The 24060-nt window shown below is 48.2% G+C and overlaps 1 protein-coding gene across 3 annotated transcripts in view; it reads right to left on the bottom strand.

Moving 5' to 3' along the window:
• FBXL20 (F-box and leucine rich repeat protein 20) overlaps nucleotides 1–24060 on the bottom strand; it is a 34152-nt gene that overhangs the window by 3200 nt on the left and 6892 nt on the right. For all 3 annotated transcript variants that reach the window (XM_041721541.2, XM_041721540.2, XM_041721542.2), the window contains exons 2-14: nucleotides 16376–16437; nucleotides 12114–12168; nucleotides 10515–10589; nucleotides 8381–8475; nucleotides 7553–7621; nucleotides 6765–6860; nucleotides 6392–6518; nucleotides 5848–5922; nucleotides 4908–5038; nucleotides 3629–3689; nucleotides 2955–2999; nucleotides 1896–1952; nucleotides 121–333 (exon numbers count right to left, since the gene is read on the bottom strand). In XM_041721541.2, the coding sequence (XP_041577475.1) occupies nucleotides 121–333; nucleotides 1896–1952; nucleotides 2955–2999; nucleotides 3629–3689; nucleotides 4908–5038; nucleotides 5848–5922; nucleotides 6392–6518; nucleotides 6765–6860; nucleotides 7553–7621; nucleotides 8381–8475; nucleotides 10515–10589; nucleotides 12114–12168; nucleotides 16376–16437 (1161 nt within the window). The remainder of the gene's footprint in view (nucleotides 1–120; nucleotides 334–1895; nucleotides 1953–2954; nucleotides 3000–3628; nucleotides 3690–4907; nucleotides 5039–5847; nucleotides 5923–6391; nucleotides 6519–6764; nucleotides 6861–7552; nucleotides 7622–8380; nucleotides 8476–10514; nucleotides 10590–12113; nucleotides 12169–16375; nucleotides 16438–24060) is intronic.

The following is a 24060-nucleotide window of genomic DNA, read 5'->3' as shown; positions in this document are numbered from 1 at the left end:
CCAGCTCCTCCCTATGGATAAACCCTCCCCATCCCAACTCCTCCCTGTGGATAAATCCAATCCCAGCTCCTCCCTGTAAATAAACCCTCCCCATCCCAGCTCCTCTGGGTCGCTGCTCACCCTGAGTCTCTTGATCCCGGCCCGTGTGATCTGCTGGCAGTCGTACAGTTCTATCCTCTCCAGGCTGTGGCAGCTCTTGAGGTGCTCCAGGGAGGCGTCGGTGATCAGGGGGCAGTTGTCCAGCTCGATCACCTCCAGGCGGTCGTGGGCGCAGGCGCCGTTGCCCAGGTGTCGGATCCCGTCGTCCGTGATCAGCTCGCAGTGGGATAAACTCTGTCCCCAAACGGAGGGGTTAAACCTGTGGGAACCCAGGGCTTCCCTCTGGCTGCCCTGGGACCCTGGCAGGGGTCAGGAACCCCCCTGGACAGAGCCCCCAGAGACACTGGCTGTGATCTCTGTCCATGGAAAAGAGTTTTCAACCTTACAGGATCAATTACCAGCTCTGAGTGTTTGATATAAGCAATAATTCAGTGTGGCACGGGTACAAAAGTAAAATTTTAGGATTCTAGATTAGGGGTTCAAAGGGGACAAGATGGAGGAAATTGGGTGTGCCTTGTCCTTTTTCTCCTTCTTCATGCCCTCCATGTTTCACTGTGGTGTTGGCATTTTTCTGTTGGTTCAGGCTGGGGACACACTGTCCAACGTAGGTGACAGATATTGGCACGTTATTGTAAATCCAGCACAGGTAGTTTGTGGTATTTAATGTTTGTACCATCCCACTGAGGGCAGAGCCCCACACGCTGCCCTGCAGGACAGAGCTGCGGCAGGGCAGCAGAACATGTTAGAGATGAACAGAATAAACAACCTTGAAACAGCACAGATGAATTATGGCTTCTGCTTTGGCAGCGGGGCAGAAAGACAGAGACTTTCTACAATCTCAGAATCATCAATACCTCAGATTCCGACAAAACCCAGCTCCTGACAGCCCAAAATCCTGCCAGAACCTCGCTGGGGATGGAGGTTGGTGGGGCTGGGTTTGCTCCTTGTGCTGGAGCCACTGGGCTCTGTGGTTTCTGAGGAGTGATGAGATTCCAGCTCCAACTTCCAGCTGCAGGGGGAAAATTCCTCCCTGGCACAGCGTGCCCTGAGAAGCTGTGGCTGCCCCCAAATCCCTGAAGTGTTCAAGGCCAGGCTGGATTTGGCTCTGAGCACCTGGGATAGAGTGGAAGGTGTCCCTGCCCACGGGAACAGGAGGATCTTTAGGGTCCCTTCCATGGTTCCAGGGGAATGCAGCTCTGCAGGGATGAGACCCCAGGGTGGCACAGAAATTCCAGCAGAACCCACCTTTGGGACAGCTGTGGCCTCACCCACTGTGGGAAGGGCCCTGGCCTGGATCCAAGAAGCAGCAGGAATACAGGAATCCCCCCTCAGTGTGGATTTTTGGGGGAATTCACCTGGAAAGTCCTCGAGGAGGAAGCAGGGCCTGAGCCAGGAGCTGGAACTGGCTTTCCTGAGGGATGACTACGCTGCAGAACCCACATTCCCACACCCTCCAGGACAGGATCCCTCATGGCACAAACCCAGGGGCGACAGAGACCAAATTCCCAGAGATTCAGGCCCAAAAGGAATGTGGCTTTCCAGAGGCACTGAGCATTGCAGCTCCTAGCTGCCCTCCAGGTTCCTCTCCCACAGACAGATCCCACTTGGAATTCTGCTCCTGGGAGAATCCCCACAACCCTTCCCCTGTGGGGATTGCTGTGAGCAGCAGGGGAGGGACGAGAGGTTCCTCAGGGTCAGGTTTCCAGCAGAATTCTTCCAACTGTGAAGTCAGGGAGTGTTTAAAATCCATTTGTTTGGAGAAAGGAAACGCTGGAAGTGCTCCTTGGAATACTCACCAGGACCTGCAGCCGTGGACAGTGTATGGAAAGCTGGATTAGTGTGCTGTCTGTAATCTGGAAAAGAGGGAAAAACCCTTTTTATGTTGGTGCTGGGCACAAGGATTTGGGGTTTTTTTTTCTCTCCTACCAAAGCAAAACTGCAGGATTTTCCTTAATCCATGTGATTTCCCCACAGGAATCCACCTGGATTTTCCACCATGGAAAACACCTCCTGCCCTTGGAGAACTGGGATGCAGAGGCATCACTGGATTTTTAAAATTCCCTAAGGAGCTGAAATCAGCTCCCAAATGTGTCCCAAATGTGCCTCTGGAAGGACAAGGAGGGCTCAGATTCCCTCTGAACACCCTGCAGATTGCCCAGCTCCTGGTTTTCTTCAGGAAGAAGGAATCCCACACGAAGGTTCCCAATCCCAAACCCCCACAGGAGCTGCCTGGGATGGATTTCTGCTCTGGCTCAGCTTTGTTTCTTCCTTTTAAGGGTTAATTCCCAATCCTTTCCTGCCTGGGCTGGTGACATTCCCTCTTTATATCCCAAATTTCTGCCCAGAATTGCAGGACACGGCGTCCAGCTGTTCCCAGGAATCACAATCCCATTCCCTTTGTCTCAGGCTCAATCCATTTCCAATCTAACCTCGGGTTTGGAGGTTTTTTTATGGAATTTTGGGTCAATTCCACCCTTTTCCCTGTAAATTCCAATCCTCCAGAATCATTGCTGCTTCACAATTTCCCCCATGGTTTTCCAAATCAGTGGAAACTCCCGTTATTTTTAGCAAGGTAAGATTTTTCTCTGGGATTTCCCCTCAAAAATCTGGGATTTTCTCTCACAAATCCATTATTTGATCCAGGATCTCTCACTCTTAAATATTTCTAATTTACAGCACAGTTCCCATGGAATCCAAACCAAGGATAAAACCTCATTCCCAACATTTTCCTCTCCAAACCCAGCCACTCTCCCCTACAGGATTCCACATAAAGTTCTGATTTGGAGAAAATCTCTTAATTTTCTACCAATTTTCCACATTTCTGCAAGAGAAACATCCTGAGGTGGCATTCCTACCTGGACACACTCTTCCAGATCCATTTTTTCAAGCTCATGGCAATTCTAGGAATAGAGAATTCCAAACATCCATGGTGAATGTAAAATCCAGACATTAAATATAAATATGAATCCATAAAAATGTAAATATAATAAATGTAAATATATTATATTACAAATATGAGAATAAATAGTAAATCAAATAGAAATATTAGAAAAACAAATATAGAAACAATAGCATTATATAAATATAAATATAAATATAAATATAAATATAAATATAAATATAAATATAAATATAAAATATACCACCACAAAGATAGTTTGCTTTAAAAATTAAGGGGTTACTCGAAGAGATATCACTACTGGAAGGAAAATTTGGTGCTTCTTTCTGAAGGATGATAAAGGAAATTTCATTCATTTAAGGGGTTTTTTAAGCATGGAGAGTAAAGGAAGTTACACTTAGACAAAACCAGTGAAGTTTATAACTAAAATATTTAACATTTCCTGTGGTTTGGCTGCAAATCCTCCCAGGTGTGTGAGCCAGAACGATGCCAAATATCCCATAAAACCAAATTTTTGGACTTTAAGCTTCCACCCAAAATTCAAAGTGTTCCCAAACCTCCTGGGTGATTTTTTTTTTTGCCATGAAAAGGAAGGAAAAGCAGGAGGGGAAGGAGGAACTGGGCTCTTACCCTGGCCAGGGTGGTGAAGCCCACGTCGGTCAGCTGGGAACACCTGGCCACTTCCAATATTCTGCAGGACACAAGGAAAGAACCGTGGTGGAGCCCCAAAATCTCCCAAAAAATGGAGATTTTTTTGGAATGACCTCAGGAGACCCCTCCATTCCAGGGAGAGCAGCAGGGGACACGGGAATGTCCCCAGCCAGGGTCACCCCACGTCCTCGTGGAGCTGATCCAGGATCTGACACCCTCACGGGGAGGAATTCGGATATTGGAGTATTGGATGTTGAGAATTTTAAACTTTCTGAGAGACTCTGACTCCCAGGATTTAACCTGAGGCTGTGCAGAAAGATTCCAAAATTAATTAACAGCACTGGGATTATGGTGTGGAGTTGGTTAGGAGTGTGTAACAGCACAGGGTGGAAAATTCAGAGTTTGGGGTTTTAGAATATAGAAATACATTGGGGCGAGATGGAGGTTTTAGGTTTGTTCTTCTTCACCTTCTTCTTCCTTCTCCTCCAGGGGTTTGGGTGGTGTTTTGTAACTGGACAGAAAAGTCCACAGTGCAGGCTTTGAGTAGGCAGTTATTGGGTTAAAAGTGAAAATAATTGAGGTGTCATTTCTTAATTGGATCATTTAGCCTTAAAAGACCTTGGAACAAAAGCCAGTTGGGCATTTTGTGCCTTGCTACTGAGAGACTGCAGAACTCACTGCTGTGAGGCTGCAGCACTGATAAGGAACAATAAACACCCGAGTTTGAACACAAAATTCCTGCCTTAGGTTGGGAATTCCAGCTTAAAATATAGGAAATTATTTAACACACTGATAAGGAGCAACAAACACCCGAGTTTGAACACAAACCATCCTCTCAAGTGCCTCAATCCCAACCCTGACAGAGGTAGAAGCCAAAAACTGCCATTCCTCCTCTGGAATTTGGGGTGGGATTTATCCTGGTTGAGTTTCTGCACCTCTGGAAAGGTTCACCCAATCCCAAAATTTTCTTTTGATGGATACACATGGAGATACAGTGTGGGTACCATGCTGGGAGCTCTTTTAAACCCCAAGAATTTGGGGCCAACCTAAAAATCACAACCACCCTGTTCCAAAAAAACAGCTCAGGGACAAAAAGCGTAGGGATAAAAACTGGGGGGAAAAAAAGCTCAGGGATAAAAACTGGGAAAAAAAAAGCTCAGGGACAAAAACTGGGAAAAACCTTTGGGGGTGAAATGGCTGAGGGACCAGCTGGACCCTCTGCTGAGTGTTCCAGGGGGGAAATGCTGGGAGAACTCACCGGAGGCGTGGGCAGTTCTGTCCCAGGGCGTTGAGGATGGCATCAGTGATGTTGGAGCAGCCAGAAGCACACAGGGACTGCAGCTTGTGGCAGCCCCTGCAGATGGTGATGAGCCCATCGTCCGTGATTTGCTGCCAGGGAAAGCACAGCTGCCTCAATCCTGGCAGGATTTGTCCCTCCCAGCTCCAAATTCCAGCTCTTTTTGGCACCAGAATTGATATGGAAATGTTTCACTCCGAAATTGTTATGGAGGTGTTTCGCTGGAGCAGCAGAGGGAGGATAAACCTTGATGGATTTGGGAGTATCAGGGAAGGGATTTGCAGGGAAATGTTTTGGAGCTGGACACGGTGAGGGATGGGGGAAGGCGGTGGGAGTCCTGCAGGGCTTTGTAATTCCTGCTTGGAAAGACACAGGGAGTCTGTCCATCCCTGTCTCTGGGCACAGGGAATTTGTCCATCCCTGGGCACAGGGAATTTGTCCATCCCTGGGCACAGGGGCTCTGTCCATCCCTGTCCCTGGACACAGGGGGTCCCTCCAGTCCCATCCCTGAACACAAGGGCTCCATCCATCCCTGTTCCTGTGCCAGACTGTGCTGGCACAGACAGAGAGCCCATGCCAATCTATTTTTTGGCATAAACACACATTTTTGGCGCTGCAGAGATGGTTGAGGGCCCTTCTGTGCAGGAGAAGTGTCTCTGTGGGCTCAGTTCTGCACGGGGATGAGAGGAGAGGCCTGGCAGCATCAGCCCAGCCTGATGGGAAGGGTTTTTCCAGCTCATCCCACAGATAAGTTCAGAGGGAAGAGAGAAACACCCCTGACACAGCAAAGGTGAGGGGCTCAGTGCCCCTCAGGTGCCACCAAGGAGCTGCTGGTGACAAGTGCCCCGTGGGCAGGGGATGGAGCACATTCCATGAGGGAATCCTGGGCAGTGCCACTCACCAGGCAGGTCTGCAGGTTCAGGGTCACCAGCTCAGGACAGTGGGCACCGATGAACTTGAGGGCCTCATCCTCCAGCTGCAAGGAAAACCACAGGGACGGGAACTGGGAGCACTGGGATTTGGGAATTAAAGCTGGGACAGCAGGAAATGGGGATTTCCTCTGGGGAGGAGGGAAAGGCAGCACAGGAATAGCAGCACCAGGAGTGTTCCTGCCTTTTACCCCATCAGGAGCAGAGCCTGGCCCCAGCAGCCAGAGGAAAGGACTGCCATGAAACCCCTCCCTGAGCCCAGATCTGGCCATGGATCACAGGGACCTCCTCCAAAGGATCAGTGGGAAAAGGAAAATCGGGATAAAAGGATTCTCCAGCTCCATAAGTGATTTATTCCCTGTCCCACTCCTGGGGGATGCTGAAGAACTTCCACACCAGCACCTGATCTCCAGCACCGTGGGGATTTTGGAGAATAACCCAAATCCCTGAGTTTCCCACTGTGAGGAGCAGCAGGACACCCCAGCCATGCCCATTCCCACTTTTCCAGAGCTGTACCTGGGTGCAGCCCTTGAGGGACAGGGCCCGGAGCCCCCCGCAGCCCCGCACCAGCGCCTGGATCCCGTCCTTGGTCACTTGGTCGCACCAGGAGATGATGAGCTGTTCCAGCAGCGGGCATCCCTCGCTGGGGACACACATAAAAAGCTCATTTACCTCAGGAAAAATCCTGCTCCAAGCCAGAAGCTCTGCTGTTCCCATTTCTGGGAGCCACAGCTGCAGCCCCAGGGGACACCAGGAGGGGACACCAGGAAAAGCCCAGCTCCAGAAGAAGACTCTGCTGGAATGCTGGGTTGACTGGAGGATCTCAGAGGACTTTTCCAGCCTTAATAATTGTAAAATTCCATGGAAAATTCCTGCTGCCAGCTCCTACCTGAGTGCTTTCAGGGACAGGTTGGTGATGGAGGTGCAGGAAGCCAAATCCAGGTGCCTGAGTTTGGAGCAGAACTTGCTGAGGCTGGTGCAGGTGCTGCAAGAGACACACGGGGGGACGTTCCTGGAATGGATTCATGGATTCATCCCAGGCTGCAGAAATCCCATGGGATGGGCAGGTTTGGGGTGAGGATAGAGGTGGGAACATGGCACAGGTGCCCAGAGCTGCCCCTGGATCCCTGGAAGTGGCCAAAGCCAGGTTGGAGAGGGTTTGGAGCATTTTGGGATAGTGGAAGCTGTCCTGGCAGGGGTGGGAATGGATGGGATTTAAGGTCCTTCCAACCAAAACCATTCCATGATCCATTTCATGGATGGGATTTAAGGTCCTTCCAACCCAAACCATTCCATGGATGGGATTTGAGGTCCTTCCTACCCAAACCATTCCATGGATGAGATTTAAGGTCCTTCCAACCCAAACTATTCCATGGATGGGATTTAAGGTCCTTCCAACCCAAACTATTCCATGGATGAGATTTAAGGTCCTTCCAACCCAAACCATTCCATGATCCATTTCATGGATGGGATTTAAGGTCCTTCCTACCCCAACCATTCCATGGAAGAGATTTAAGGTCCTTCCAACCCAAACCATTCCATGGATGAGATTTAAGGTCCTTCCAACCCAAACCATCCATGGATGGGATTTGAGGTCCTTCCAACCCAAACCATTCCATGATTCCTCCCCCACACCCCAAGCCTGGTTTTTTTGGCAGCCAGGGAAGTTTTACTCACGCGTCCGTGATCTTGGTGCAACCATTGAGGTTCAACACTTCGATGTTCCTGCAGTTCTGGGCAAAGGTCCTGGGGTGAAGGAAAGGGGAAATATTGGATTTGTCAGGCAAAGGAATTCCAGGTGGCTCATAACACGTCAGAACAAAGCTTTACAAAGCTGATTAAAGGAGAAAACAGAGATAATCAAGAAGGAAATCATGAAGAAAACCATGAAAATCAAAAGAATCAAGAAATAAGAAAATAATCAAGAAAATCAAGAAGAAAATCAGGATGAAAATTAAGATTCAGATCAAGAAAAGAATCAAGAAAGAAGAAAGGAATCAAGAAAATCAGAATGAAAATTTTATTTTTTATTTATTTACAATTAAATTTTTTAGATAAAACCCCAATAAATTAAATGATAAAAAAAGACAAATTAAATTATAAAAATGATTAATGAAATAATAAAAAAAATTAATTAAATGAGAAATGAAATGAGAAATTAATAATCTGGTCTTGGATCCAAAGCGGGGATAAATTCTCCCCATTTTTTGCTCCAGAAAAATCTGGGAATTTTGGTTTTGCAGCCCATTCCTGAGGGTCTCAGATCCAAAGTGGGGATAAATTCTCCCAGTTTTTTTCTCCAGGAAAATCTGTGAATTTTGGTTTTGCAGCCCATTCCTGAGGGTCACGGAGGTGATAAATTCTCTCCATTTTTAGCTCCATAAAAATCAGGGAATTTGGGTTTTGCAGCCCATTCCTGAGGATCCAAAGTGGGGATAAATTTTTCCCATTTTTTTGCTCCATAAAAATCAGGGAATTTGGGATTTGCAGCCCATCCCAAGGTACCTTAAGGCGTTGTCCCCCACTCCCAGGCAGCCGCGCAGGCTCAGCTTCCGCAGGAATCCCCCACATCTCTTGGAGATGTTCTCCACCACTCGGCCCTGGGGGAGACAGGAGGAGCCCCGTGAGACCCCCCAGACCTTCAGGAGGCTGAAGGGAACATTCTGCAGGTGAAATAGGATTTGTTATTCCAGGGAAAATGGTGCTAAGGGGATGGAAATGCCATGGGGATGGGCTCGGGGACAGGGAGGAGAATGATTCAGCTTCTGAAGATGGAGGGACAGGAAAAATCACCTAAAGTAAATCAGCAAAAGCATTTTGAGAAATTTCCTCTATTTTGGAGCTCCTGGACGTGGGCACAGACTCCCCAAGGAAGGGGAGAGGAGCTCCAGCCCCGATTTCCAAGCACAGCCAATGGATAAACTCCAGTTTTTATTCAAAACAGAGATGAGCAGAACCAGCCCACGAGTTCTGCTCCTGCAGGAAAAGACATTCAACCATTTGTGCTCCAGAGATCCACAAAAGGGTTTTTAATTTCAAATCTGGACCTAAAGGCCCCACTGCAGCCAGGAATTATTTTTCCCCTGGGACCAACGGGCAAAACCACTGGAGAATATTTGCACCAGAAACTCAGAACCTTCCCCTGCAACTTTGGCTGCTCCTCACAGAGCAGGAGCATCCCTCGGTCCTTCCAGAACTAACTGGCATTTGGGAACTCTGTGAGATGAGGATTTTCTTCCAGAATCTCTTTTCCAGTCTAAAAAACCCCTGAAATCAGCTCAAAAGCAGGCTCAGCACAACACAGCCCCACCATCAGACCCTGGGCCGGCCAGGTGAGCTCTGGGGACACCACGGGAGCAGCTCCGTGGCTGATGCTCGACCTCCAGAGCCCTGAAAAAAGGCTGGAAAAGCTGAAACTCTGCCTGATTCTGCAATTCTACATTAAATTCTATGTTCTACATTCAGTTCTGTATTAAATTTTATATTCTATTCTATATTCTATATTAAAATCTGTATTAAAACCTATATTTTATATTCAATTCTACATTCTATATTCAATTCTATATTCTATTATTCATTCTATATTCAATTATTCATTCTATATTCTCTTCTATATTAAATTCTATATTCTAGATACAATTCTATATTCTAGTCTATATTCAAATCTATATCCTAATCTTTATTTCATATTCAATTCTATATTCTAGTGTATATTCTATTCTATATTCTATATTCTATGTTTTATATTCAATTCTATATTCTAGTCTATATTCAACTCTATAGTCTATATTTAATTCTATATTCTAGTCTATGTTTTATATTCAATTCTATATTCTAGTCTATATTATATTCTATATTCTATTATAGCAAGTCTATAAGTTGTGCTCAAATTAGAGGAGCCAAACGTGTTTCTATCAAGAATTTACAGGGACTGATGGATTTAACTCTGTTACAGCAGAGCCTGAGGAGGCCCAGCAGGAACTTTGAGGTGAGATACAACAAATTTTGTTTCCAACGTGTTTTAAACAGGATAAAAAATCCTGAGATTTTTTTTTGTTTTAAGCATTGAGGGTTTTTTCCTCACCCATTTTCCTGCTTAAGGCAATTGGAATTTGCAGCCTCCATCCCCACTGCTGCTGCAGAATCCACATCCCACAGGTTCAGCCAGCTGCATCTCTCAGGGACAATTTGGACCTTGTATTTCCCAAATCATCTTCACTTCAATTTCAATTTTTGGTATTAAAGATACAAATATTTCAGGCCCTGATTCAACAGACGTTCAGCCCTCATGATCTTATCTGAGTGCAAGGAGCAGCAACTTAAATTCTCTTCCATATAAGCAGCAGTTTTCTCCAAAAAAAGTACCTTTGCTACTAATTTCTGTTTTCAGAACACACAAAAACTACCTTCCTTTCCATTATTAGCTTTAATTCTTGCTAGGGATATAGAATTCTGTCCATTTTCAAAAGCTGAATGGATTGCCAAGACTTGAAAAGACTCCTTGAAGCTGAAGAACTGAAATGAGTGATTTCTATCTCCAGGGAAGGTAGGAAGGGTTACACTGGGAGTATTAATTCATTCGAGGCTGTAATTACATTTTAACAAGAAAAAAATGGGTTTGTATGTCACTTAATTATACCTCAATATCCCTCTGGAAATCAAACAGGTCAATTCGCTGCCAGTTACTGCCATCCAGGGCCAGAACATTCCATGCCTTTATTGGGGGAAAAAAATGTAAATGTGTGGTTAATATGAAAAAAAAAAAAAAAAAAAGTCAGTGGGGACCTAGTCCCTGTTTGTTCCTTTGAGAAACAATATTTTGTCCCAGGTGGGAAAGCAACAGGTAATTGCAGCCAGCAGGGAGAGCTGAGCAGGCACCAGGAGCACTTGCAGGGAGCTTGGTGGCCTCAAAATTCGGAATTCTGAGTCCCCCAGGCAAGGAAGAGGTGCCCTGGCTGCTCCCACTCCCTTGGGAGGTGCAGGAAATTCCTGGCTGGAATTTCCTCCCCAGCACCTCAGAGGACACCTGGGCACAGGTGAGTCCTCACAGCTGCACCGCCAAAGGGTTTGGGTTTTGTTTAAATCACCAAAATCCTCACAGCTGCACTGCCAAAGGGTTTGGGTTTTGTTTAAATCACCAAAATCTCCCTGGTTCCTGCTCCAAAGGAGAGGCAAACTGCTGTTGTTTGTTTTAAGGTTATGGCCAGAAGAAAAGCAGTAGGAAATGCCCCAGTGGCTGCATAATTCCATGGGTAGTGCAGGGAACGTTCCAGAACCTTCCTGCACATCCCTGCAGGAACTCCCTGTGCAAACAGGAGCTGGGACAGGCCAGGAGAACACCCTGACATTGGCAAAGAATCCCTGGCAGCCCCTTCTGCCAGCACTGCTCTGCTGGATTCCAGCTGGGAGCTCCTTCCCTGCACACCCTTGGTATTCAGGTGCCAACTGTAATGCCCAGACACCACACAGGGTAATTTTTAAAATGCAATTAACAATCTTTAATAATTTTTTTTTTTAAATTCCAATGTGCTTGGAGTAATTAAATCAGTGGTGGCTGAGGTTTGGAACCAGGACTGATGGGTTTGTGCAGGTTTGATTGATGGGTTTGTTTGCCAGGATGGTGAACACAGAACTCCAACACCTCCCCTGGATCATCACCCCAGCCTTGCTTGTGCTGCTTCCCCTGGGAGTTACCAGACACTGGCAGGAAAAAGCACCTGAATAAATCTGGCAGCTCCAGATAACTGAATTTTCCAGTCCAGTTGGAGGAATTCTCCCTAAATAATCCAAGCTGGGTTTCATTAACTGAAGCCCTCACTTTATTTCCATGCTTACTCCAACTAGATCCAAGGAGAAAATGAACTTTCATTGGCTGTGCAGCATCTCTGTGAATTAAAATTCCTGTGTTTCCACCAAAAAAACCCACAGGATGCCATTTTGGGCTCATCCCATATTGGGGATTTCAGCAGGGTGAGCTCCCTGTAAAACCAGAATGAGGGGACAATTCTGGGCAAAACATCAGCCCCTTCCCCTTTGTACCTGTGACACTGGAAAATGCTATTCCAGCTTGGAATTCCCCTTCACTGGTGCTTTGGGAATTTTCCAGGACTTCCAGGGGACACTAAATAACCCCAGCTGAGTGGCACAAAGCTCCCTGGCCCAACGCCCCTGGAGAGGGAGGATTGTCACCCAAATCCAACCCCTGCTAAAATACACCAGGAAAAAGGAAGGTTCTTACCCTGGAAACTTGAGCACAACGACACAGAGTGACCACATCCAGGAAAGAGAAAATTCTGGAATAGAAATAAGAGATACCTTATAGGTTATTGACATTTAAAACAAAAGCGGATGTGGAAAACAAAGGTGGGGGAGCAAAACAAAAACAAAAAAAAGGAAAAAGGACTGGGACAGCAAAATTTCTTTGTGATTTGGCTGAAAGCTGAACTGTGAAAGGACGTGCAGAGGCAGCAGTTCCCAAAAGGAAACAAAACTCGGCCACGGAGGCACTGGGAAACAGAAACCTCACACCTTGGAGTGGGCCCTGACCCCACATCAGCGACTGCTCCCCCCAAGTGACCCTGGCAGCAGCCCCACAGCGAGCCAGGACACGGAGCAGCACCAGGGAGGCTGGGCTGGCTCGGACTGCACAGGAGCGACTGCAACACTGCAACACCTTCAGCAACTGCTCCCCGAAATGGGCAGTGCCATCCCTCATTTCAGCTCCCCGAAATGGGCAGTGCCATCCCTCATTTCAGCTCCCCGAAATGGGCAGTGCCATCCCTCATTTCAGCTCCCCGAAATGGGCAGTGCCATCCCTCAGTGTGGGCAGCACCATCCCTCATTTCAGCTCCCCGAAATGGGCAGTGCCATCCCTCATTTCAGCTCCCCGAAATGGGCAGTGCCATCCCTCACTGCCAGCTCTGGGATCAGGGCAGTGCCACAGCCCAGTTTCAGTGCCTGGATCATTCCTGGTTTCCCAGCAGAGATCCCAGGGAAAGATTCCAGGGAAGGATCCCAGGGAAAGATTCCAGGGGGAATCCCAGGGAAGGATCCCAGGGAAGGATCCCAGGAAGGATCCCAGGGAAAGATCCCAGGGAAAGATCCCAGGAAGGATCCCAGGAAGGATCCCAGGGAGGGATCCCAGGGAGGATCCCAGCTCTGCTGGAGGGAAGGATCCCAGGAAGGATCCCAGGGAAGGATCCCAGGGAGGATCCCAGGGAAAGATCCCAGGGAAAGATCCCAGGGAAAGATCCCAGGAAGGATCCCAGAGAGGATCCCAGGGAGGGATCCCAGAGAGGATCCCAGCTCTGCTGGAGGGAAGGATCCCAGGGAAGGATCCCAGGAAGGATCCCAGGAAGGATCCCAGGGAAGGATCCCAGCTCTGCTGGAGGGAAGGATCACAGGAGGGATCCCAGGGAGGATCCCAGCTCTGTTGGAAGGAAGGATCTCAAGGCTGTTAATGATCACCTCATCCCTCTATCAGGGCTGGGAGATCTGGGATAAATTCTCCTTCACTTCCTGCTCCTCCCTTGCCAGCCTGCCCACACATCAACAGGGATTCACCCCGGCCAAACCCTCACCCCTCTGCCTTTCCCTGCACGGAGATCTCAGCTCTGAGGAGCTCAGAGACTTTTCCAGTGCTCCCTCAGCTCCTCCTGCACTTGTGCAAGACCCTGAATCGATGATCCAGCAGAACCAGGCTGCAAAAAGGACTTTTCCACAGTAGTTGGTTATGGATTTTCATCATTTCAGAACTGGATCCAGCTTCCATGGACCAGCAAGAGCAGCAGGAGCCCAGGTAAAGTCCTGCAGGCACCATGACCCGAGCTGAGGACTCCCCTGCAGCCCTGAGGATGGGATTTTCCCTCTCCAAGGAACTGCTGGACAACACTAAAATATCCCAAACCCTACAAATAAGCAGTGACTGAGCTGCAGCAGAATCAGCACTACTCAAATGATTTTTTTCCCAATTCTGCATTAATAGGCCCAAAGGCACCCTGCTGGGACATTTATTTTGTCACCCAAACAGGATTCCTGTCCTGCTCACACTGCCTGGTGAGCCCTTTTACATTGGTCTTTTCATTCTTCAGAGTTCACAGTGGAGAAAATAATCCACAAAATTATCATCAAACACTGATCACAGATGAAGGCAGACTGAACTCCTCAAACAGGAATTAAATCTGGAATTGCAGCAGATTAAACTGTCTCAGTGCAAAGGGACTCCCTGTGTGTTTGATTTTGTCTGGACAGCTCAGTTCTGCACAATTTGGGTAAAACACACTCACTTTGAGCAATTTTCAGGTTTCAACCTCTTAATCCACTCAGGGGTTTCTAGGACTCCTCACTTTCCCACTGCTGCTCTAATTAGATTAGGGTCAAGACTCTCATGAAATCCCTGCATGCTGCAGGCTCTGAGGTGAGCCAGCTTAGACCTTCAGCCTTCTAAAATTACCCACACCAATTTGTGCCAGCGACCACCCCCCGCCATCCCAGTTCAACCCCAGTTCAACCCCAGTTCATCCCTCCTGCCAGGGGCCGGGCAGGGGGACAGACACCGCGGCTCTGCTGCCAGCTCAGCGCTCCCCACGGGCACAAATCCAACTGGCCAGGGATAAATCAGCATGTGGGGATGGCACAGCCAGGCCTGGGCATGTGCTGGGCAGGGCTGCATGGGCAGAGCAGCGAGTCCAAGCTGCTTAGGGCCAGGAGAGAGCTGCAGGCTGCCTGAGCTGGCCCTGACCCAGCAGGAACAGCTGAATTCCTGCAGGCTGAGCCTGCTGGGGCCAGGCAGGAGCTGTGCAGCAGCTCCACGTCACACTGGGGGTGTCCCCTCCTTCGGGAGGGCAGCACAGACCCCTTCTGCTGTCAGAACTCAAAACGTCCCTCAGACATTTTTGGAGGTTCCAGGCCCAGGTCAGAAGCATTTGAGACCCTGGCAGCAGCTGGAAACAGCTGTGATTTGGGGTTTGAACCATGGAGCGATTTGCCAGCCTTGCAGGAAGAACAAGAAGTCACAAAAGTTTCGATATTAGAGTAGAAGTAGTCACAAAGTAAAGGGAAGAATTTTTGAGTCCTGTATAGGGGGGTTTTGGTTTTGTTCATAGGGGTCAGAGGTTTTAAGATGGAGGGATTTGGGCCTGCCCTGTCCTCCCTCTTTCTTCTTCCTTCCCTCCACACCCCAGGGTGTCACTGTGCACCCCAGAATGTCACTGCTGCATCCCAGGGTGTCACTGTGCACCCCAGGATGTCACTGCTGCACCCCAGCATGTCACTGCTGCACCCCAGCATGTCACTGCTGCACCCCAAGGTGTCACTGTGCACCCCGGGGTGTCACTGCTGCACCCCAGACACGCCACAGGGCCACGTCCCAGGACAGCCCTCGGCTGCACCGCCCCTCCTGGGCCATCCCTGTATTTTTAGGGATAACAAATGCTGCTCTTCTCCTCTTTCACATCCTCCTCCTCTGCATTTTGCCCAAGTGCAGCTTTCACTCCACACCCAGGGGAGCCCAAAGCTGCCTGAGAGTGGCCAGAGCAGGGCCAGGACTTCACAGAGCAGTGCCCAAACACACCAGCCTTTGTCCTGCACACAGTGACACCCATTTACAGGAGATTCCCACAGAAAACACATCCAAGCTTCTCTTTCAAAGGCTGCACTGTCAATGCACAGTAATTAATTTTCACAGTATGCTAACAGTGAATTCCAGCTCTCCAAACCATTACTTATGAGCTTTAAACATTTATCAACTCCCCATTTCCCCTCGGTTCCACCCGATCCTGAACAATTCCCTGCTCTGCAGCAGGATGGGATGGCCAGGGACAGAGGGACACAGGAGGGACAGAGGGACACAGTAGGGACAGCGGGACACAGCAGGGACACAGCAGGGACAGAGGGACACAGCAGGGACACAGCAGGGACAGAGGGACACAGCAGGGACAGAGGGACACAGCAGGGACAGCAGGGACACAGCAGGGACAGAGGGACACAGCAGAGACAGAGGGATACAATCACCCCCACACTCCACTCCCCTCCTGCTTCCCACAGAGAATTATCCACAGAGGCCTTAAAGGACTTCCAAACCCCAACAACCCACAGAGTCTGAGCTGTTTGGTGTTTGCCAACGGGATCATCCTGCCAGGACCTGAACATCTGGCTCTTATTGACAGAGGACAGGACAAAGTCCACTCAAGTGTAACTGGAGCAGAGGGATTCACTTTTGCTTTAAACTCAACCCCTGAGAGAAGCAGAATCCTGCTCTCCACAACGATTAATGAAAGGATCCTCACTCCTCCATTCACCACACAGACAACCAGCAAATCAATCCAGCATTTAAAACCCCAAAACTTAATCCCAGTTTAGCACAAACTGCTGACACAGACCTTTGACCTGCCTCTGTTTGGGTCTGGCTTTATGTGACCCGATCCAAGCTCATGATTTGGGAGCACAGCAGCAAAATCCTGGATGCAAAGAACAACCCACCGGTGTCCAGGGAGGACTCACCGAAGCAGCAGCTCTTTGGGCAGTTTTTTGTTGATTGCAGCTTCATCGTTGTTTGAGAACATCTGCAAACACAAAAAAAGGCAAAATTCAGTCACACATCAAGGGGACAAACCCTGCTTCACCCCAGGGAAGAAGGGGTTGGTTAGTGAGGATGTTTCCAGATATCTGGACCAGGAAATTCCTAACAGATAAATGCTGCAGCTTTCCAGCTCCTGCACAGGACCACAGCTGGATGGAGCATCACATCAAAATAGCTTAGAACACGGCGCAAGGATTGAGAGATGAAATAGAAACTGAGATTTGCAGCTGTTCCAGCGATTTAAATGATAATTATGATGTGGTTGTGAGCTGGCACTGACTGGAGAGGCTTCCTCAGCACTTTGAGGGGTGCACCAAGGCACAGACACATCAAAACTGGGAGGTTTTACAGACAAAACATCTGGCCAAGGGGCTGGAGGGGAGAGAAGGAGGGGTCCAGCAGCCCAAATATCCACCAAACAGAGCTGGAAGCTGCAGGTGCAGCAGGGCTGGTTTCTGTGATGGAAAAGGTGCTGGTGAACAGAGAAATGACCAAGTCCTGCAGAGCCCTCGGGAGCTCTGGGACAAACAGGTCTGATTTTTAAAACACCAAGAATGGTTTAAAGGGAACTGGTTTAAATGGTTTAACCAGAGCTGGTTCTTGTATACCTCCAAATCTATGGACAACACACCAAGAAGTTTCCAAGAGAAACTTCTCTTTTCCAAGGAGTCCCGAGGAAAACAGAGAGCAAAGCCTCATGAGAACAATCTAAATAAAAACAGTTCTAAGATTTAGTATTGTCCTGCCATGGGAAAAATCCAGCACCTCCCAAATATCCATCCTGAGCAAGGATCCATCACTTCCCAAATTTCCTGTACTTGAGCAGGAATCCAATCCCATCACATCCCAAATCTCCTGTCCCTGAGCAGGAATCCAGTCCCAGCACTTCCTAAATATCCTGTACCTGAGCAAGAATCCAATCCCATCACATCCCAAATATCCTGCCCCTGAGCATGGATCCAATCCCAGCACTTCCCAAATATCCCATACCTGAGCATAAATCAAATCCCACCACAACTTAACATGAAATCTAGTGTGAAAATCCAATGTGCTGCCACTGAATGGCCCTTTAAATGCTCCATTTGGTGATGGAAAATTGGGAATTGAGGAACACCACCACCCCCAGGGAACAGCAAACCCCAGGATTTCAGAGTCACACGCTGTGCTCCCAAATCCCAGTCTCCTTTTGAATCATCCCAAGGTGCCAGAGCACGGTGCTGAAGTGGGAACTCTCAAACTTCCATCCCAAAATGCCAGCCAGAAGTGTTGATCCCCCCGCAGACCCTTTTATCACTTCCCACCAGGAATATCACAGGTCCTGAGCAGGAACCAGCCTGGCAGTTCTCAGCCCAGTTTGCTGCTAATTAAAATGAGCCTTTGCCATTCCCAGCTCCCACAGCTCCAAGGGCTCTTCCCTCCCATCTCCAGGTGACTCTGGAGCCACCGTGGGTGGGGACAGACATTCCCAAGGCTGGCAGAGCAGCACCTGCACATCTGGGACAGGACCAGCTAATTAAATTGATTAGTTGATTGATTAGGAGCTCAAGGAAATCATGGAGGGAGCTCGAATGGAGGAGGAATGCAGAGGAATTATTAATGGGAAAAAGGGATGTGATTCCTTTCCCCCCGGTTACAGATCCAAACCCTTCCCCACCACAGTCCAGACCTTGAATCAGGACTCTCCTCCCCCAAAAAACTGATCAGAGAAATTAGAGGAGCAATCAGAGAGCAGGAACAGAACAAGGAAAAAGGAAGTCCCTTCCAAAAAGGCACCAGAGCAGGACAGAACAAGGGCAAGAAGGGTTAAAACAGAGATTCCAGCAGCAGCCAGGAGCCTTCTCTGCCTGGCCACAGGGAACTCTGCCCATCAAATCCCTCCGCAGGAAAATCTCACCTCAGTCCCAGCACAAATCCCATCCCCAGACTGGCTTCTGCAGGAGTTTCCCTTTGACCAGCACTAATCTAAAGGAATGTTTGTTTTTTTGTCTTACTAAAAATAACCCGTGGACTTAAACCCTGAGGGGGCCCAGGCAAGATGGGCTCCAGGGGAGAACCTCAGCTGTGGAATTCCCCCTCCCTGAACGCTGGCAAGAGCCAGGATGCATCTCCAGACCTATTTTCTCCAGCCTTCCTTCCAAGCCTGAGGCTCAGATGGGTGAAAACAGGCTGGAATTGGGATTTTGCTAAGTCATGGCAGCACGTACAGCTAAATATACCACGGACATGGGGACCTTCTGGCAAGTCCATACAAAAATAAAGCTCTGAAAAAATGTCAGAGGCTATTCTAGACTTCCAGGCTTTCAAAACTCTTCAAGGGATTAAAAACAAAATGCCCCAAGTTTGCTTCTCCTATAATTTCTTTTATCTTCTTTAATACCAGGTGCCATCCAAAAGAAGGAATTATTCTGGACAAGACACAAAAAACCACTTTTTTCTTGTATGTAAATTTTCAATTCTGTAACAAACACAGAATCCTCCACTAAGGAGCAACTTTGCTGCTGTGTGAAGCCACATGGGATTTCTGGAAGAAATTCCTCCTGTTAGGGGTGGGGAGGGACTGGGATGGAATTCCCAGAGCAGCTGTGGCTGGGCCATCCCTGGAAGTGTCCAAAGCCAGGCTGGATGGGGCTTGGAGCCACCTGGGACAGTGGGAGGTGTCTTTGCCATGGCAGGAGTGGCACTGGATGTGATTTAAGGCCCAACCCAAATCAGACTGAAATTCTATGGAATTCAGGAAGATTATGAAAACAGATGGGCAAAGTAGAAGGAAATAGAAAAAATGAGAAGACTTCCAGAAAGCTGTAAAAGCTTAGAAAGAGCAGAAAACTTAGAGCTAGCTGCAGCTGAAAAGTAGAAAAAGTAGAAAAGCCTGAAAGTAGAAAAGTAGAGAAAGTTCCAATAGTACAGCAAGCAAGGACATGAAACTCTATGGAATTAAGGAAGTTTATGAAAACAGATGGACCAAAGTGACCAAAAGGCAGAGCTCTCCCAGCCTCACACCCAGCACAATGTGTAATTGTCCATTTCCTTCAAAACCTCTTCCTTTGCGCTCGAGAATATCCCAAATGTGGCAAACTGGCTCCACCCACAGCAGTACAGGGCTGATTCCCACATTTCCCTGCTCCCAGGGCAGGAGACAGAGCTGCTGCTCAGGCCTGGGTGACATCGGGGCTTTGTCACCCTGAAGTGGGACAGGCGGCACTGTCTGAGTGTCCCTGCCCAGGAGTGTGCCAGGCACATCCCTCTCTCCCTCAAGATTTTCCAGAGAGGAGCACAGAGAGAAGAAAGAGAAAACAATTTCTGTTTCTGCTCCTTGTTTTTCCCCATGTGGAATGTGTTTGGAGAATTGTTTACCTGGGGTGATCGCTTGGTTGGATCCTGGTGAGGATTGTTTGATGGAAATCAAATCCACCTGTTCGGACTCTGGAGAGTCACAAGTTATTAAGAGTTATAGTAGTTAGAAAAAGTAGGTTTGTAGTTTTAGTATCTCCTTTAAATAGTATATTAATGTATTTTAGCATAGTTATAATAAAGCAATCATTCAGCCTTCTGAATTGAGTCAAACATCATCATTTCTTCCCATTTCACCTGCATTTACAGCACAGGAGGATGTGAACAGCAGCTGGGCAGGAACAGCTGAACACAAAGCACAGCCTGGTGTCACTTCTGCTGCCACCCCTTTGGGCAGGCTCCAAAATCCATGGAAGCACTTGGCTCATGGAATCATAGACAGGGACCCTAAATGCCACCTGGTGCCACCCTTGCCATGGCAGGGACAGCTCCCACCATCCCAGCCTGGCCTCGGGCACTTCCAGGGATGGTGAGCCCATATCCTCCCTGGAAAACCCATTCCAGGGCCTCGGCATCCTCACAGGGAGGAATTTTTCCCTAACTCAAATCCAGCCCTGCTTTATCACTTTGAAGCCATTCCCCTCTCCTGCCCCTGGAATTCCTGATGGGATTTTCCCCATTCCCCTCCCTGGAATTCCTGGTGGGATTTTCCCCATTCCCCTTGTCCTGCCCCTGGAGTTCCTGATGGGATTTTCAACATGGGGAGTCATGAGAATTAGGATGGAAACTGGGAACGGGAAACTGGGAATGGCAATCTGGGAAAGGGAATCGGAACTGGGAATGGAAAACTGAGAATGGGGATGGGAACTGGGAATGGAAAAACAGGAATGGAGAAGGGAATGGGGATGGGAAGTGGGAACTGGGAATGGGAAACTGGAAATGGGAAACTGGGAATGGGGATGTGAACTAGGAGTGGGAAACTGGGAATGGAAAGTGGGAATGGGAAATTGGGAATGGGAAACTGGGAATGGAAAATTGGGAAACCGGATGAAAAGAGGGATGGGGAATGGGAGTGGGAAGTAGGAATGGAAAACTGGGAATGGAAAAGTGGGAATGGAGAACTGGGAATGGGGATGGGAACTGGGAATGGGAACTGGGAATGGGAACTGGGAATGGAAAACTGGGAATGGAAAACTGGGGATCAGCCCGATGCCCACTCTGAACCCCAAACACTTCAGAGCAGAAAATTCAAAGCTCAGTGGAGAAAAAGGGACGAAGATAATTCAGAGCTTTAGGGAATTAGTGGCTGCAAGGTTAGAGGAGGCACCTGGGTGAGACAGAATTATCCACCTCGATGTTCACTCCAGGGAAAAAGAACCTGGATCTGGCACCTCTGGAGAGCCTGGGAAGCACCAACACAACACCAAGGGCACCAAGGGAGGTGTAAGGAGAAGGTGACACCAATTTCTGTACAAAAAACAACCAAGAGACACCCACAGAGGTGGGCAGGAAATAAAAGGCAGAAACATTCCCAGAAACACAACCAGTAAAGTGCTGCAGGTCTCTGTGTTAAGCAAAACTCATGCCAAAGAAGCAATGCAGAATTTAAATTGATAATCTATGAAATGTTAGTAAATATTTTGATTTTTAAACTGCTCCAACTTGTTTATTTGTGGGACACAAACTGTGTGAGATGACAAACTTGTGGGTAATGGTGTGCTGAGGATGAAACTGCAGCTGCTGTGAGGCCTGGAGCTCACTGCCCCCATGGGCCCCCTTAATTCAGGATATTCCAGGGTTCTGTGAGCCCTGATCCATGAGGAAATGGTGACCAGACCCTCCACAACTGCACATAACCACAGGAAATTAAGCAATTCAAACCAAGCCAGAAAACAGGCTGCAATTATTAATTATTAGAGAACAAATAATGTGCTCTGGAAACGGGTTTTAGGTTGGGAAAGTTGGGGAATCAACCACTGGTGGCAGAAATGAAGGATTGCATCCATAGCTTGAATATTTTGGAGTTTACAGCCCACCCAGCCTGTATCAGACACTTTGGAGATGAACCTTCCAAGCTCCAAAAGTCTTTTCTGTTCTGAAAGCTCTGTGTGAATTTGTTCAGAGTTTAAACCCTGACTCTGAGATGCACGGGAGGTTTCTCCAGCTGTAAGGCTGCTGGCTCCCAGCCCAAATTCCAGGAATTCTGGTAGAGTTTGTACCAATTTTATCTGTCTTGGTCCACATGGAGATGAACAATCCCAGTGCAGTCACTGACACAAGAGAAGAGTCACAGCAAACCTCACCCACAGCTCCAATCTAGTGAAAACAGCTGAGCACGAACCACAGAACAACAGGCAAAATGTGGAATTCACTCAGCATTTCCTTTGGAAAAGCTCAGGGAAGCTTTGAAACAACTTCTTACAAACATGGTCAATATGTACTGACACCTTGCCTCGAGTTCTGCTCATTTGGGGAAAAAACTCCACTGCTGTGACAAAGCTCAAATAACAGAGACATGAGAGACATCAGTTCCCTTCCCAGGACACGATTTCAGGGAGCAGCAGCTGGAGCAGGCTGAGTTGCCTTCCTGGAGGCAAAAAAAGATATTAAACTGCAGAGATAAGTCACAGTGAAGTGCCAGAGAAATCCAAGGGCTCCTCAGAGGACACCATCCAAAGAATGAAGTTGTTTACATCCACAAGCAGCTCCCACCGAGGGAATTTTCCCTCCAGCCTGTAGCTACACAGGGAATTTTATTTAAAAACCCATCCAGTTTAATCTGCATTAAGTCTCCAAGGAAATGGCTGGCTGCTGGATGAGGCCAGGCTGTCACAGGCTCTGGTGTGGCCCTTGGGATGCTCTGTCAGGATCAGGAGGGATGGGAATGTTGGCGCTGCCCTCCTGCCCCAGCCACGCTCTGGCTCCCCACCAGAGCTCTGCTCAGGCAAAATCCTGACTAAGCAGCACAAACAGAAAGAGAACCTGGCCAAAAAGACTTATTACAGGCTTAATATTCCTAAAAATAGCTGGATAGGCAGGGGGCTGGATGTCATAAACTTGGGAAAGTTTAAATTCCTGCTGGGATGGAGGAGCGATCTGAGCCCAGCCTGGATTTGGGACACATTAAATAAAGAGCATTTTTGGAACCAGCAATGCTCCACACCTCAGTCAAACCCTACAGGAACGGAGCTCAAGATGAAGCTCTTCCAGCTGCACACCCCTCTGTGCAGGAAGTGCCCTGGAGGGAAATCCCTCAGTGATGGATGGAACTCCACAGGCACAGGTGAGATACCAAAACCCCAACCCAAAATCTGCTGGGATTCTGTAAAAGCACTTTGCCAGGACCAACACTGCCACCCAACCCATTCACACAACTCCCACCAGAGGCAGAAGGAAGAACTGAATCCTATTTGGGGCAAAAATAGCAATAAAAATTTGGGACACCAGCGCTGTCCCTCAGGTCACACATGGTGGACACTCCCCAGTCTCCCTCTTGCACAACCAATTTTTGCTCCAAATCTCCCCAAATCCCTCTTCCCTCTACTCAAGCCACAGCAGCAGCACAGTGGGGGTGTGAAACACAACTCCCACTTCAGCTGCCACGTGTGTGTATCCCACTGAAAGGGAACCCCTCCAGAACCTGCTGCCAGACACCCAAACGGGCACATTCAGCCTCTTTTTGTTCACCTGTTTTGTTCTCCTCCCCCAGTCCTGGCTGCCAGACTGTTCTCCCCAAACCCAGCATCCCAACCCATCCCTGTGCTCAGCTGAAATCCCAATTCCAGCGGGGCAACAATTTACTACAAATACACTTAGAACGGATTAAAAGAAAAAAAAATAATCAAACCCAAAAACTGAGACATGATTCAGTATTTTCAGCCTAAACCCAAGACTTACTCAGCTCTCTGAGGCTCATCATAATTCAAATAAGCCGATTTGATAAATTATAGTTCTGCCCCACCCCAACACCTGCAATTCTGTTATTATTACTGGTAATATTATCTTTATTACTATTATTATTATTGGTAATAAGGTGTTTTTTCACTGCTGGGTTTGTATCCAGCTATTATGTAAGAAGATATAAGATCGTTGGCATAAATATTGGGAAATAAAGTCAAATGGTGGCTACTTAAATTAAAAAAATCCACCTAAGGTGAGGTGTGAAGGGCATGGAGGGGGAGTCTGTCCCAAAGGAGAACTGTGGGATCAGGCAGGGATGCCCAAACCCCAATAAGGGGTTGGCAGATGCAGGTTTCACCCCGGATCAGGGAGGATAAAACCCTCCCAGGGCTGACTTTCCCAACAGTGTGACTCA

The sequence above is a fragment of the Taeniopygia guttata genome, chromosome 27 (assembly GCF_048771995.1).
Source record: "Taeniopygia guttata chromosome 27, bTaeGut7.mat, whole genome shotgun sequence".
NCBI classification, from domain to species: Eukaryota; Metazoa; Chordata; class Aves; order Passeriformes; family Estrildidae; genus Taeniopygia; species Taeniopygia guttata.
This window is presented reverse-complemented; position numbering and strand designations above follow the sequence as displayed.